The 17,171-nt window shown below is 43.1% G+C and overlaps 1 protein-coding gene across 1 annotated transcript in view; it reads right to left on the bottom strand.

The window, feature by feature from the left end:
* Positions 1-17,171, bottom strand: part of PIGK (phosphatidylinositol glycan anchor biosynthesis class K) — a 120,725-nt gene that overhangs the window by 43,502 nt on the left and 60,052 nt on the right. The window contains exon 8 of the mRNA XM_075617148.1: positions 7,986-8,061. Within this exon, the coding sequence (XP_075473263.1) occupies positions 7,986-8,061 (76 nt within the window). The remainder of the gene's footprint in view (positions 1-7,985; positions 8,062-17,171) is intronic.

Below are 17,171 nucleotides of genomic sequence, written 5' to 3'. Positions count from 1 at the left end.
AATCTTCCTGCTCCGTTTTCTATGGGAGACCACGTTTTGCGCACAGCACGATCTATGAGGAAGTGGAACTCCTCCTCTCCATTCATTCCATCATCAGTGACAGAGCGCTCACATGATCGCGAGTGCCGGAACGGCCGTGGCGCACTGGTGTCACAGCAGCTCCGGCACTCAAATGGTTAAAGTGCACAACAAAATTTAAGTGGCAAACCTACTGTTTCAATAATGTGTACGCAGATCCAAATCATAACCCACATAGTGCATGATAAACTCAACATTAAATGAGACAATAGGGGAACAGAACTCTGTTACTAGGCCATGTACTGTGGTCCTTAAATCAAAGAAGATAAAGCCTTTGAAATAATACACTTTTATTCCTCTGCCCAGTCCCAATGGTATTGAAGGGCTTTGAGGTATTGTGCATACATTCCCTCTTGTTCCATGTTCTTAGGCGATGTAGCCAGAGGCAGAAGAGCTCTCTCTTGTTTTAATTCTAAATAAATTGCATTAAGCAAATCGAATATAGTGTTCTGTGTGGCTATAAGGAAACCTCACTTACCCCCAGATTCATCGACTTCCGTCACGGGTTAATGCACTGAACAGTCATTATCTCCTAATGACTTGAATAGCAGTTCATTGCCGCTTGGGTGCTGACCCGTAACGGACCTGGATGAATATGGGGGTTAAAAGTGTCTTTGGCATGTTGGGAGTGAGCAAAGGGGACTGAAAGGAACGCCCACAATGCAAATCGTTAGAGATTAACGCGTTGAGTGCTCCATTACATAGCCACCAGTTTACAGGGTTGGCACGCATGGGGTCCCTTGAAATAGTGGCTGTGTCAGGTTTTCAGCTAGTTTTCAAGAGGAGATCACATTCTGTGCCCCTGTGAAGCGCTGAATTGGATCTGACCAAGAGACGGGAGGGAGGTACACTTCTCTTCCTCCTCCTCTTCGCGTCCGTGACGGTCACGTAATCACGATGTGCCGGAAGGGCCGTGGCACTTAAAGGGTTTATACACTATTACAAAACAAAACATGCTTAACATTTGCAGCACAAAGGGCATTTAAACCGCAGTGACCTTCACAGAAGTAGCAGGCCTGCTCATCCCACGTATAATAAGAAAAAAACAAAGAGTTCTTTGTTAAAACTATAAAATGTCAAATGTAAGTGCGAACAAATCAAAATAATGTCCATCTGAAGTGCAAAAAGGCTGAAAATGAATTTACACAGAGCAATCTGTGCTACTATAACAGAACTGTGAAATGAACCACGTCGTTATTACTATATTACACTGGGAAATATTGCTTTGACATTTCATATGGTCACTAATGTAAAGGTTATCTCAGTTAGTCGCTTTCAGCCTTTGCTTGTGGTGAACCACTCCATAAAGTTCCTGTTTACCTATTCTGTGCAAGCCACAAGCGGTTTCATTGCTCACACTTGCTGTTACGAGTGTATCGACTTGCTGCCTGCTCTGCTGTTTAATACATTGATGCCAAGAGTCCGCCATGAAGACAGAATTCTTAATGTGACATTTGTAGGCCGCTGGGGTCATTTAATGCTCTAACACCCCACGGAGTACCAGCCATATAATAAAGCTGCCAAAATACCTGCGGACTGATTCATTTTAAGAGAGTACTCAATTTAACTCACTGTAAATTAAAGAAATGACCATAAATATACATACGGTATTACCTGTAAATATTAGAATGCGTGCTTAAGTTTATGTGGGCCACATTTAAGGCCCTTATTACATATGCTGTGAAGTTTCTTGCCTGTGCTGGTGAAGATTTACGTGCCTTATTTTTAATGTAATTAAACACTTTTTCAGCACTGGGAAGTAACTTAAACTATAAAATAAAGACCCATTAGTAGGGATGCCAGACGTCCCGTATATACGGGATTCTCCCTTATTTAATTTACTTGTTCCCGAAAAAATCTGTTGTGACGTATCAGTCGTGTATTTTATACCGTGACGTGAAATAACTGTGATGAAATCAGCCATAAAAACGTAACACATTTCTCCTCGAGTGTCATCGTTCCCTTTTCCGATAGATGTCGCCTTACTAAGTTATTTAAATAACAAAGTTAGGACACTGCCTGCTCATCTCATAATACCGTGACACTCGCCCCTGTAGGCGTTACTTTTTCTCCCACTGATACTTGTTAGGTCAGCGCGCGTCTTTCCCCGCCGGCCAAGCGCAGAGAGGATAAAACCAAAGAACATAGCGGTCACGCGGGACATACCGCTCAGCTCGAAGCGTTCGCAAATCATCCATCGCCTATCATGACGTTACACCTTCATACTGGATTTCGGCATCCCATATTATAAAAATTTAAATGTGGTGACCCTACCCATTAGGAAAACTTTCAGAAAAAAAAAATATATGTAAAGAAAGATGCTAGTCAAGTTACTAAACGGATGTGTAAAGCAGCAATCTGCGCATCCCTAGATATTAGTAGTGTGTATACGAAAATCAAAGCTATTGAACATCTCTTTACCATCCACATAGATTAGTTGGAAGGTTTGACGGAACCCGTGACACCACGTTAAACAATCCTCGCTAAACAGAACCGGGGCTCACCGGTGGCTCCCCGAGATCTACGGACATTCTGGTTCAGAAAGGGCAAGCACGGGGGTTCACTGGTCCAATTGGGGAACCAAGAAGGCGGTCACGGTTAGAGTGCACTCCAGTGGTCAATAGAAAAATAGTGAGGTCTACTGGCTACCCCTGTGGCCACGTGCGTAGTCCAACCATATTTATAGTTTGTGTGTGCCAGAGAAAGCATAAAAAAACCCTATACAATTTGTGAAATTGGGGGACGGTGCAGTGTCCAGACTTTGGGGGGATACTCATAAGCTCCAGGAGACAATCTTCAAGTCTAGGAGTGGCTAATTCCAGTACTCAGGGCCCCCCAACAGGCCAGGTATTAGGGATAGCCTTGCTTCAAAACAGGTGGCTCAATCAGTGTCTCAGGCTTAATCACATGTGATGAAGCCGGGATATCCCCAATCCCTGGCCTGTGTAAGCCCTTCAGGACTGGAGTTGGCCACCCATGATATAAAGGATCCACGTTAAAGTAAATAGGAAGCCAAAGTGATGCTATAACGACTGCTCTTTGGTAAGACATTACCCAGAATCCCTGGCTGCAGTAGAAGATCTGTATGCGGTGGGATTATGCAGATTGAGCAACCTCTGCTGAAGCAGGGATATCCTTAAAAGATGACCTGTTGGTGGATCTTGAGGACTGGAGTTGGCCACTCTTGTTCCAGCGTATTTAACGTTAGCAGTTCGGAAAGTGCAAAATGCTTCATCTAGGTTTGCCCCATTTGAATTGTTATATTTCTGAAGCCAGGGGATAATCTAGATATCGCCAGACAAATTTGGGAAGAGGAGACGTGACAAAGCATAGTAGAACATAGTGCACAGATGGAGAATATAATCAGAAGAGTGACACATACTGTAGTTGGGGATCACATGGAAAAGGCAGAGTGCCTAGCAACTGTATTAACAGAGGAAAGTGGTACGTCAGTCTGTTAAACCAAGATGGTGATGGGGAGCTATAGCATTAACACACATATTCCCAGATAGCTCAAACTCCTACATCCAAGTAATTACTATTATTATTCAAGTATTTAAACTTTATACTCATTACCATATATGGTTTTGTCAATTTGATGTAGCATTGGGCACCCCTGTCTTCTGTTGTATGAGCTATAGCATTACTCCGAGTAAACTAAGTGCACATTGGCAAGGGCCTTAACAAATTATTAAGAAAGTAGAAGTTAATTATGGAATTTTATAACCAGGACAAGGGAAGCAGGAACAAATCTACCATATAAACCTCCTGAATTGGTCATATCAAACAATGTAGAAGTAATAGCAAATATTCAAGTCCGGGAACATTTGGGTAACAGTGATCATAACATGGTCTCATTTTAAATAAATGATCAAAAAACAGATTACTTGGGTTCAACAAAGACCTTAAACTTTAGAAAGGCAGATTTTAATAAACTGAGGTCTAATCTACAAGGAATACGGGGTCTTCCCTTAAGGTTGGAGGAAAGGAGATTTCACCAGCAACAAAGGTAACGGTTCTTTACAGTAAGGGCAGTTAACATGTGGAATTCATTACCATGGAGACTGTGATGACAGATACAATAGATTTGTTCAAAAAAAGTTGGACATCTTTTTAGATAGGAAAGGTATACAGGGATATACCAAATAAGGAAACATGGGAAGGATGTTGATCCAGGGATTAATCCGATTGCCAATTCTTGGAGTCAGGAAGGAATTTATTTTTCCCCTTATGAGATATCATTGGATAGTGTGTGTCTGGGGTTTTTTGTTTGCCTTTCTCTGGATACTGTAAGTACGGATATAGGATACAGTATCTGTCGTCTAAATTTAGCATACTGTACTGTAGGTCGAACTTGATGGACGCAAGTCTTTTTTCAACCTCATCTACTATGAAAATCTTGGGAGGAAATAGGAGTTGGTAGCGACTGTGTCATAATGACAGAGGAAGTATCTCCTATTAGATCTTTCCAAGGAATTTTTTTTTTTCAAATTCCCTTAAGGTATTTAGCCCTCACCCCCTTTTCCATGAATACTGCCTCACACTCCCCATTAGCCTGCCACCCTCCAGCTTCAGACAACCTCCTGTTCTACCACAGAGGTGGCCAGCGCCAATTCTCAAGGGCCACCAATAGGTCAGGTTTTCCGGATATCCCTGCTTCAGCACAGGTGGCGCAATCAGAGCCACTTGAGGACTAGAGTTGGCCACGCCAGCAGTTTTCGCTCCCTGAAATAGGCTTCCCTCCTGCACTTTATTGTAACCCTTTATTTATTTGACGGTTTCAAATCATATCCCTCTGCCTTCTATCCTGTAAATATTAATGTCCTTTACTGAAAAGTAGTATGCCGTAGAACAGTGTTTCTCAGCCAGCTTGCTGGGGAAACCCTGGTGCCTTGAACCTCTGCTAAGGGTGGTGGCAGTACAGTGGGCTGGTTGCTCATCGGACACCTTCCATGTGGCCCCAACACTGAGAGAACAGAAGTCTCGTCGTCTCCGCACAGCACGCCCCGCTGAGCAGATGACATGTTTGAGGTGTGTAGGAAGGATTGGTCTGGGGAGGAGAGTATGATGGCTTTGTGTATGAGGGGTGTGTGATCTTTGTGTGGGCAGGATAAGAGAGGCTAGTGCTTTTTGTGGGGGTGGGGGAAGGTATGTGGTGTAAGTAAGAAAAGGGGGATAAATGTGGTGTTTATGATAAAGGTGGCAAGGTGCTGTGTGAGAAGGGGGGATACATGTGGAGTATGTGCTGAGTAAAAGGGGGGGTATGATGCGAGGGTGAATGGGGAGTGTGTAAGAGGAGGGTGGGTGTGCTTATGAAAAGGAGGGTGAGTGAAATCTGAAGAGATGGGGTGCCCCAAGATTTAAAAAAAAAAGCCCCGGCTCAAAAAAGGTTGCGAACCCCTGCAATAGCTCATGCAGCATCTCAGAGGTCATTTTTTGCACAATCTACAATTTATGTCATAGAGATATGGGCTCCAGAAATTAACACATCAGGGCTGCTCAACTCCACTCAAGCGACCCCCCCCCCCCCCCACCCAACAGGAAAGGTTTTCAGGATCTCTACTTCAGGACAGGTAGCTCAATCCCTCTCTGAGCCACGTGTGCTGAAGCTAGGATATTCTTCATTCCATATGATTCCTATGAACACCATTCAGGATATTGGTGTGTGCGCGCAATTCTGATTGTCACCATTTTTCTTTTTTCACAAACATTTTTGCACCCTATATGTTTCTTTTCCTTGCGCTATAGGCATGTCTGCTTGGAGATGTAGTTTTAACTTTTTCAGTATTTATGGTGGTGAAAGTTTTGTACCGTAAGCTGCAGAGACAGTGACGAGTTTTTACACATCTATTTTAACACGGTTGTATAAATAAATATACAAGTTGTATTGCATACTATTTGCACTTTAATACCGTAATATTGTTATAGATATTATACAGCACGAATTCACGTATTGTATTCCAAACGGATACACAATACAACACTGCACTGTGCATTTTAAAATGGGAACATGGCATATCATTGCTGGCGCTGGTCCTTCCCAATCATCTTCCTATTTAAGAGTTATGTTTGTTCACTTGTCTTGTAAATATCGCACTGAGGAAGGGGCTTCCCCTGAAACATTGTGTGTTTGATAAAGAATTCTGCAAATAAATGTATGAAAGACTCAACGAAGAGACTTGTGATTGAACAGTGCAGCGAACAAGAGAAGATTTGTGTTTGATGTTCATTGTTTGATGGTGCAGGAGATATTCCGGCAATGCCTCTAGCTAGCACCAACAAGCTACGGTCAGAGAAACACCACAGATATATGGGAAGAATGCAGTAACAATTTACTTTTATACTCACAGCTACAGTACCAGGGGAAGAAGCACTGAGTAACCAAATTATTTGCCACCGGTTAATGTTTGAAGTGAAGTCTGGCTTTTGTATGGTGGGCCTTAAAAACGGGTGTGAATAAAGATCATTTGTACTATAAAAATTCCTGGTGCCCATCATTATTCCATCTGCATATCCACGCCCGGCCTGCAACGACCCAGCACCGTGACCAGGTCTGAGAGACTGAGCCCAGTCTGCACTGACCCAGCACCCTGACCACGTCTGCGAGACTGAGCCCAGCCTGCACTGACCCAACACCCTGACCAGGTCTGCGAGACTGAGCCCAGCCTGCACTGACCCAGCACCCTGACAAGGTCTAAGACTGAGCCCAGCCTGCACTGACCCAGCCCAGCCATGTATACTGTATATATCCAACTCGACGTAAACTCCTTTAGAGCCGGGCAAGGATGGTTACAACGGTTTTTATGCAAACCCATTGTTTGCTGAAACGTAACGTCAGTGCGATTGTCCAAGATTGTATTTTGAACAATCTTCAAAGATAATTAATATCCAAAGGGCATCCTATGCAATTGTAACCCCTGATCATTTCCATTCTCCCTGCTAAATCAAGCAGGGTACATTAGCCTTCGGTCACAAGTGAAGTTAATTAACCTAATTCACCAGCAGTTGCATATATTATCTATGGTACTCCATAACAAATGAATAAAACAAAGTGCTTTACAAACAGTGAAATACAACTATTTGAATCGGTTATTGTAATGTGAAATCAAGTTGAATATATTGTACCGCTTACAACTAAAGTGGATTTAATATTTTCTTGCCCCCGCTGCCTTATAGATACCACTGCATATTATGCAGGTCGATAAGCAGAACATTTGCTAAGCAGTACTAACCATTCCTACACATTTAAGCTTTTGGCAAAGTGGAACTATCCTAATCAAACGTGTTTGTTAATGCTGATCACCACAACAACAAACCCTATTATTTTCTGGGAGCAGCTAGAACACTTGCATATTTATGCTGGTTATTTGATGCACTGTGGTGGTCCCACATATCACATCTCTCCTGTGTTTCATGCTTGTTGCTGGCATCATTACAAGTTGGCTTTGTGTAGGTTTTAAATCCGCTTTTCTAAAGTGATAGCAGTGCAGAAGCAATGTACGGGTCACAGGGCTTCATAAATCAGGGAAAGGCACAAAAAGCCGCTTGAATACAGAGGCAGATTATTACTGTGCATTTAGCGAGTTCAGATTGCAGTAAGTGGATATTTATGAGTTGCACAATATATTGGTGTTTCAGTGACGTGTTTGCACAACATACAGTACTTGCAAAAACACCCAAGTACCAGCCAGATACCCATATGCATGTATTTCTGTTTTTAAATTCCGTTTTAACATTTCTAATTATTTAGCATTTTCTTTTGACATAATATGATAGTGTTCTGCGGCGAAATCAAAAATAGGCTCGAATCCCCATTTAAGATTAAAACAAACAAAAAAAAATACCAACACTTTGTTAATTCTACAAATAGCAAAAATCCAAGAGAAAAATATATACAGAATACATACCTGATGTATAATCTCTGACACCGGAAGCTGCTCTGCATATTTAACTGGCTCCATGACTGCACCATCAGTAGAAAGTCTGAAAGAAGAATATGACATTATACATTTTAAGAGATGAATAATATATTTGAGAAATATTTTACAATAAAAAGGTGTTCCTTAAGGTTTCCCTTCCAGTGTTTATAATCACAAACAGTCAGGATTTAACATGCTGTGAAGATGTTTTCCCTGTACTGGAGAAGGGTTCAGCTCCATGCAAAGAGAAATGGGAGAACACTAATTCTCCAGTACGAGAAAGACTGTCACAGCATGTACATGAGGGAACAGAGACTGTCTCACAGCATGTACATGAGGGAACAGAGACTGTCTCACAGCATGTACATGAGGGAACAGAGACTGTCTCACAGCATGTACATGAGGGAACAGAGACCGTCACAGCATGTACATGAGGGAACAGAGACTGTCTCACAGCATGTACATGAGGGAACAGAGACTGTCTCACAGCATGTACATGAGGGAACAGAGACTGTCTCACAGCATGTACATGAGGGAACAGAGACCGTCACAGCAGGTACATGAGGGAACAGAGACCGTCACAAAATGTACACGAGGGAACTGAGACCGTCACAGCATGTACATGAGGGAACAGAGACCGTCACAGCATGTACATGAGAGAACAGAGACTGTCACAGCATGTACATGAGAGAACAGAGACTGGCTCACAGCATGTACATGAGGAAACAGAGACTGTCTCACAGCATGTTCATGAGAGAACAGAGACTCCAGAGCAGTGTCCACTGCTGGTATTAAAGCAACAATACAGACATACCCCGGTTTAAGGACACTCACTTTAAGTACACTCGTGAGTAAGGACATATCGCCCAATAGGCAAACGGCAGCTCGCGCATGCGCCTGTCAGCAAGTCCTGAACAGCAATACCAGCTCCCTACCTGTATCGAAGCTGCGCGCAAGTGGGGAGACTATAGAGCTTGTTACAAATGCGTTATTTACATCAGTTATGCACGTATATGACGATTGCAGTACAGTACATGCATCGATAAGTGGGGAAAAGGTAGTGCTTCACTTTAAGTACATTCTCGCTTTACATACATGCTCCGGTCCCATTGCGTACGTTAATGCGGGGTTTGCCTGCACGAGTTTCACTTATTACGGGGTTGAGGCTTGGGGTCTCCGGGGCTGATCGGTGTTATTTTCAGCTCCGGGAATCCGCTGCTTCCCGAGATATGTACAGTACCTCCGTAGAGGTGTCGGTATCGCCACATTCAGAGAAACTGTCTCTCTAACAAAATGGCAGCGTTTAAAGGTCCCTCGGGCCAATAGGAAGAGGTGACGTCATCTCTGGAAGCAGAGGATCCCCGGAATTGAAATTAACACAGTTCTGCCGAAGACCCCCTGCTTCAATCCAGCAATTTTCTTTTTATTAAATTGAAAAAAAAAAAAAACACAACAATTAAACCCGTATTGCTGCTTTAAAAAGACCGTATACACGGAATCTACTTATTTAATCAATTTTCATGTATTTTAAACTCAACCAAAAAAAAAAAAACACATCTCGGGAGAAAAAAAAAACAGACTAAAGGATTACAGAGGCATATTCAAATGCTTTAAATCCCAGGCTGCACGAAATCGATGAACCCCAATGACTACAGAAATGATGGGATACGGGAAGTACACAAAGGAAGCCCTACTTAATTGGCAAAAAAGCAAAGGTTGACAAGTAACTTCTACTGTAAAACAGATCTGATTAGTAGACAATGTGTTTCTGGTCAGCAAACACAACACCCCCTGTGGCAATGCTCAGTGCAAGAGACGCCACAATTCGGCAGAAGGACAGTTGCTGGCATTTGAGAATCCTGTAGCAACTGGAAATAAATGTCAATGTTTACCAGCTGCTTGCAGAAGCGAGCATGTATAGAGTGAGCATGTATACAGTGAGCGTTGTACAAGTAGCTACAAGGACTTAAAAAAAATACCATCTAGAGCCGAAGTGGGCAACCCTGTCGCCGTTCGCCACTTGTGGCGAATTGGCAACCAAAGTGTGGCGAATTGTACTTGGGAAGCGAGTGCGGCGGCGGCACCCGATGGCAGCACTACTGCTGAGGGGATGCACGCGGACGGTGCCGGGAGGCGAGTGGGGAGTGGAGGAGAGAGAACCAATGAGACCACGGCGGGGGCGGAGCGCACACCCCAGCGGCGACCGCTCCACAGACTCCTGTTCCGCTGCTGTACGAAGCAACACAATGCTGGCTCAAGAGATGATCATGATATTGGGGGAGGGGGGGATGATGATGATGGGGGAGTCATGATGGGAAATGATATGATGATGATGAGGGGAGGGTGAAATTAGATGATATGATGGGAGGAAAGGAGATGATGAGGGTGGTGAGGAGATGATGATATGGGGGGGATGAAATAATGATGGGGGGTGAAATGAGATGATGATGATGGGGGGGTGGGATGATGATGATGATGATGATGAGGGGTGAAATGAGATGATGATGGGGGGGTGGGGTGATGATGATGATGAGGGGTGAAATGAGATGATATGAAGATGGGGGAAATGATATAATGATGATGAGGGTGGTGAGGAAATGATGAGGGTGGTGAGGAGTTGAGGGGAATGAGATGATGAGGGGAGGAGTACTGAGATGATATGATGATGGGGGAAATTAGATAATGATGGTCTTACATTTTCAATTTGAACCATTTTCATTGTTTGCGTCTGACAGTTGTAACTGAGTAGTCAAAGTGTCCATGTTTTGAATAATCTTGTTCAAACTGTGCGTGTTTTACATTTTCGAATGCGCAACATAATACCTCCATATTAACACGGTGTGGCTATTTTCACTTCTAATTCGCCACACCTGTGGCTACATTGAAAAATAGGTTGCCCGCCCCTGATTCAGAGCAACTAAGATTCTACATGGAATTTAAACAAAGCTGCAAAGCGTCACGCATGTTCTGCGGTACTCGTCATAACATGTTACAGGCCGTGAATCCCCTTTCCAAAATACAACTGCAGGTATATAAGAGGGGATAAATTAGAACTAATGTATTGCTGCATCATGATTTACAAAATGCTGTTACATTACATTTGTATCAATGAATTGGTTCCCTAACAAAGCAGGATGTAAAGTCAAAAGATAGAGGTCACTGATAAGTTATATCGAAGCACTGAAAGCCGTCTTGTAAAGTATTTGCCTTTGCGATAAGACGTTTGTAAAGCACATCACTCTTAGAGCAGATTATAAAATGGGGACTAGACTACATACTAACAATCAGACACGGCCATCCTCTGTCACTGAATGTGGAAAGGGGAGGAAAATACATGGCTTGTAAAATCTTTGCTACAGCAGGTTCTTGGAAGAACCCAAATTATAACTTTGTCACACATTTTGTAGCAGCCTTTCACATGTAAGACTGGCTGTAAGACTAGCGTGTACTGGCTGTAAGACTAGCGGGCACTGGCTGTAAGACTAGCGGGCACTGGCTGTAAGACTAGCGGGCACTGGCTGTAAGACTAGCGTGCACTGGCTGTAAGACTAGCGTGCACTGGCTGTAAGACTAGCGTGCACTGGCTGTAAGACTAGCGTGCACTGGCTGTAAGACTAGCGTGCACTGGCTGTAAGACTAGCGTGTACTGGCTGTAAGACTAGCGTGCACTGGCTGTAAGACTAGCGTGTACTGGCTGTAAGACTTGCTATGGAGACTGCGCGGCGTTTTAACCTAGTGGTTCTCTTCCAGAAGATACCTTCCAGCGCCCGAAGACACCCTATGACCTATTCAAGTGAATGGGCAGTAAGGTGTCTTACAGAATGCCATGGCTTAGTACAGCGGTGCGCAAAGTGGGGGGCGTGGACTTTTTGGGGAGGGTTAGGGGGTGGGGGGGCACGGGCATTTGCAGAGGCCCCGGGTTCTTCCCTGAGGCATTTAAATTAAATGCCGGGGGGGGGGGGGGGTCGCGTGAGGACTCTGCAACTCACTTACCGGGAATCAGAAGACTTGCTGTGGTGCATCACCATGGCAACAAATGGCAATGCGGCAGTGTTATGCGGAGTGATCACACGTCCGTCTCCATGGCAACGGGGTCACGTGACGTCACCCCGTGGCATCATTTGACGCCACCAAACAAGGTAAGGGGGCGCGAGAGCGAGCAGGCAGGGGGGCGCAGCTCCCAAAGTTTGCGCTCCCCTGGCTTAGTACATATAGCTGGGTGTGTGCGTGAGCCGCCAGTGCTTGGATTGTTACTGAAAGAATAGACAGCAGCCAGGCGGTAATATTATGCAGGACATAGTATGGGAGTCACCGACTGGCTTCTGTGATGGGAGAATTATATCATATCCAACAGATACAAAGGACTGGGAGATGTATTTCAATATATGCAGTAGAATACTGAAAAAAAATTCACCTCTTTTAAAAACATGTATAACGCCAGAAAATACTTATTTATAACCACTTTAAACTTTATTATCTCCAGAATCCTCTACAATAACATTATCTTTTGGGAAAAAACGGTAATTTGACATTTTAGTTATATGGCTCAAAATGTAAATAGGCCTTTCCTAATAAATTAGGACAATGACGGTGTGTTTCAAAACGCAGTGGTACACAGTATATATCATGTTTGCTAAAATATATCTACTTCCCAATATCTAATTGTCTCAAAATGTTGCTGCATGCTTAATACAGTAACTCAGTAAATTTAAGATCAAGGGCCATATTTACTAAGTGATGCAAATCCGTATAGCACCTTATAGATCACTCCAATCAGGAAATGCCGCAGCAAATCTATAAAGGTGCAGTGATCCAGACTGTTGCCAAGCAGTTTTTGGAAAATTACAAATCAAAGATTATACACACCAACAAGCGATGCAAACAAGTTAATGCAAAAGATCGAACGTTTCACTGCGAGCACCTTCATCAGGCATCATCCCACTGACAATGTTGGATCTCTGTGATGTTGTTCAGTCATTAAATTACTCTTTTGCGTGAACTTGTTTTGCATCATTTTTTGTGTGCATAACCACCCCCCACCCCCCCTCGCTTACTACACAGTTCCCCAGACTAGGTTTCTAGTCTGTAGCACCCATACCTTTACTTTTTGCTTTTGTCCCCATCTACTAACTAGGGCATCCCAAGTTGAATTGGTCCTGATGACCTCCTCTGAGCTTGACTTGAACATACTTGGAACAAAACTAAACGTACTGCAGTTTGTGTCCATACACTTGTTTTTTGTTTCACGGAACACTGCAATATTTCAGGGGACACTGTACATTCTATTTAGGTGTACAAACATTTAGCAGCTGGGTTTTGTTGAATTATGACTTTTTAGGCTGTGTTTAGGCCACTGAATTCATAAATAAGCTCACAAAACAGGGCCAAAAACTTGCAGGCAAAGTAGACTTTTCAGTAAGATTTAACCACAAACTATTTAATTGTTTACATTAGTCATTATAAGACAGATCTGTACTTAAAACAGGTCTTAATCTTCTGTGGAATATCAACTTTTATTATCTGTCAAATATAATTGTGTCCATTATTAAGTGAGTTTACATGTAATATACTTGTCTTGGATATCAAATAAAATACTTTATCAAAGATAGCCTTCGATGTCACAAATCCAGACACACCCACAGATCAACATATATAGTACATAACAATTATTATAGATTAACCGCAGTTCTGACATATTTTCAGTTTATTTTTTACATTCATAATGACAAGTGGATAGATGTGTATAGAATGTCACGCTGCTGATCCAATTAGCATTTCAGCTAAACCACGCTAATGCAAAATCTAGAAATAACCATGCAAAAGCCTGCATTCTCATCTCACCCTAAGTAGGTTTTCCTGGCATGTTTTAGCATAGATATTAGATATGGAAAACTGCAGAGAATTCACATTATCTTTCTACAGTTTGCTGACTGATTGTCTTATTAACTGGATTCATTATACATTGATCTCAGTTCCTTGCAGTCTTGAGTAATCAGTTCATCACAAAAACATAACTATCACGAGTGCCGTTGCTTCCTTGTATTTATCAGGGACAAAAACCCATCATCATGCAGAGACCGTACATTTCAGTCATGTCTTGTACTATTAATAAAATAACAAAATTGAGGAAATTGGAACAGTGGGGGATGCTTTTTAAAGTTTCTTTCATCTAAAAATGCAATTTTCCCAAGGTAAATGGTGCATGGGCTACATAACAATGTTGCCGTTATGAAAGCAAGATAAAAATAATTATATCAAACTAAAAGACACTGAAGATGAAAAATGTGCTTCTGCCCACAAGTTTGCTAACCAGATCCGCGCTTTATCGGGCCTGCGGCTTATCGGACCGTGTATTTCTATAGATACAAAAATAAAACGCCTGAAAAGACAAAACAAAAATTCCAATTTTTAGCAATATACATCATGGACATAATGTATTAAAGTGACGAGGAATTATTTAGTGGCAACCATCAGTGCCCAAATGATCAAGCGCTCAGCTGTAATGCTCTCCATTAAACGATTTGGGATAGCTCGTTAGAATGGTCTCATACTTGGTTTTATAAATCTGAATTTTTTTTGGAGAAACCGTTCTTTAAAAAAAAAAAATTTAAATAAAAAAAAAAAAACTATCTTATACTATATTAGAGAAAGCACTGTATGCCTGCCTGCCTGCCTGTCTGGATGTCCGGTGTCCCTAGGGGAAATCTCATTGGTCCCTTGGCCCGCCCCCGCACACCTCTCATTGGCCTGAGGCGGAGTGACGGGCCAAAGGACACACAGGGACACACACACACACACGGACACACACACGGACACGGACGGACACACACACACACACAATCCCCTACCGGTGCCCCTCACTCTCCCCCGTCAGCTGGACCGCACCTCAACTTCCACCCCCCCCCACCCTCCCTGTGCCCGAACTTACCCGGAGTCCCGTGTACACATACACACACACACATTCCCACCCCCCCCAAGCTCACACACACCTCACCCCCCCCAAGCTCATCCCCCCCCAAGCTCACAGAAACTGTGAAAGTGTGTGTAAGTGTGTGTGACGGTGTGTGTGTGTGTGTGTGTGTGTGTGTGTGTGTGTGTGTGGTGCAGTGTGAGCAATGAGCAGTGTGTCAGTGTGTGCAGTGTGAGCAATGACCACTGTGTGTGCAGTGTGTGTCAGTGTGAGCAGTGTGAGCAATGAGCAGTGTGTGTGCACTGTGTGCAGTGTGACCATTAAGCAGTGTGTGTGCAGTGTGTGTGCAGTGTGTCAGTGTGAGCAATGAGCTGTGTATGTGTGTGTGTGCAGTGTGAGCAGTGAGCAGTGTGTGTGCAGTGTGCAGTGTGTGTCAGTGTGACCACTGTGTGTGCAGTGTGTCACTGAGCTGTGTGTGCGCAGTGTGCGTCAGTGCGACCAATGAGCAGTGTGTGTGTGCAGTGTACAGTGTGTGTGTGCAGTGTGCAGTGTGAACAATGAGCAGTGTGTGTCAGTGTGAGCACGGTTCACATCCCGGGCAACGCCGGGTCTCTCAGCTAGTATACTTATATTTTAAAGTGACAAACATACCCATGCATTTTACCATCTCAGGATAGAAAGATATATATATATATATATATATCTATATCTATATATATATATAATTATATATAGTTACATTTAAAAAAATCAGATGCACAGGACATTTTAGAGCTAAACGCACACAATTTCAGCTCTAAAATCCGTCCGGTTACCAAGATATATACCATTTCCTTTGGTGGCAAGAAAAATTACATTTAAGAGAACCACCAGAGCCAGACAAGCGGCGATCTCCGTCACAGCAGCAGCTTCTTTATATTGGTTCACTAGAAGGCTGACGGCAGCCATGTTGAATTCCCAGAAGCAAAAAAATAATAATTACTTCATTGTATTTCATATCATTAACCAAGTTACAAGTGGATAGAGAAATTCTATTCTGATGACGTCTGACACATCGTGAGCCACAGAATAATTTGCATACATTTTCAAAAGTATTAATGGACAGATTTCGCAAGCAGTTAAACAAAATGTAGCCCACGACAAATGAATCCCCAGAAGGCCCTGCCCTGGCGCAGCTCACTGTAATAAAGCACGCTGAAGCTTTAGGGAGCCCTGTGAAAAAAATTAGGACATGGTGCATGAGCACAAGACAATTAGGGAACAGGTGTGAGCTGTGTGATGTGAATGGACTTGGTAATGTTTATACTTTTTGAAGTAACATACATGCGAAAAAGCATGTGGAGATAAATACATAATACAGGGGGGTTCACAAGACCCCTCAACAGGTCAGGTTTTCAGGATATACCTGCTTTAGCACAGGCGGCGCAATCAGTGGTTCAGTCTTTGACTATGAGACATGTATGAGCAATTTTTAGTACAGATCTTGATATACAAAATAATTACATTAAACACGTTATGAAGGAACACAGGCTATTTTTATGTATTCATTAAATGTCAACAGTAGAGATGCATTAATATGTGAATCTTATCGTGCGCATCAGGGATTAGTGGAAGGTAATTTATTAAAAATACACAAAAACTGAGGGGATCCAACCCCACCTCAGAACAGCTGTGCAGCTGGACGGCTAAGTACTACCAAGGAGAACACCTAATGGAGACTAAACCCTAAGCTGCACAGTATACAAATACAGTAAAATTTATATAAAAAACATGAAAGAAAAAAACAAACATGAAAACAACCCATCAACAGATTTGTATAGAAACCGCCATAGGGTTGGGCACTGGCAAGGGGAAACGGACACTCACACTGAGACAGTCAGCAGACTCGCGGTGTCTGCACAGGATCCGGATCTCGGCACCTCGGAGATGGATAAAACCGCTGCTGTCTCCTGCAGGCTCCGTCTCAGCTTACCAGCAAACACGCGCAGGATGACCTGTCGTGACCTCTACGCGTTTCGTACCAAGTACTTGACAAGTCCACGAACCTTTCTTACTCCAGTCATTCAGCATGCAAAGCTTCCACTGCCGCTAGGGATTCTGGGTAATGACATGCAAATGAGCACACACAGTGCGAGTGCTCAAACTGACACGTAGAGTGACTCATTTGCATGTCATTACCCATTTTTTTTTTATGAGACGCACTCTCGTTACAAATCAAGTGTTCAATTTGTTTCCTTGGGGTTTGCAAACCTGCATATACATCA

This window comes from Ascaphus truei, chromosome 10, assembly GCF_040206685.1.
Source record: "Ascaphus truei isolate aAscTru1 chromosome 10, aAscTru1.hap1, whole genome shotgun sequence".
Classification (NCBI taxonomy): domain Eukaryota; kingdom Metazoa; phylum Chordata; class Amphibia; order Anura; family Ascaphidae; genus Ascaphus; species Ascaphus truei.
The sequence above is the reverse complement of the archived record's forward strand: the minus strand, read 5'-3'. Positions and strand labels throughout refer to the sequence as shown.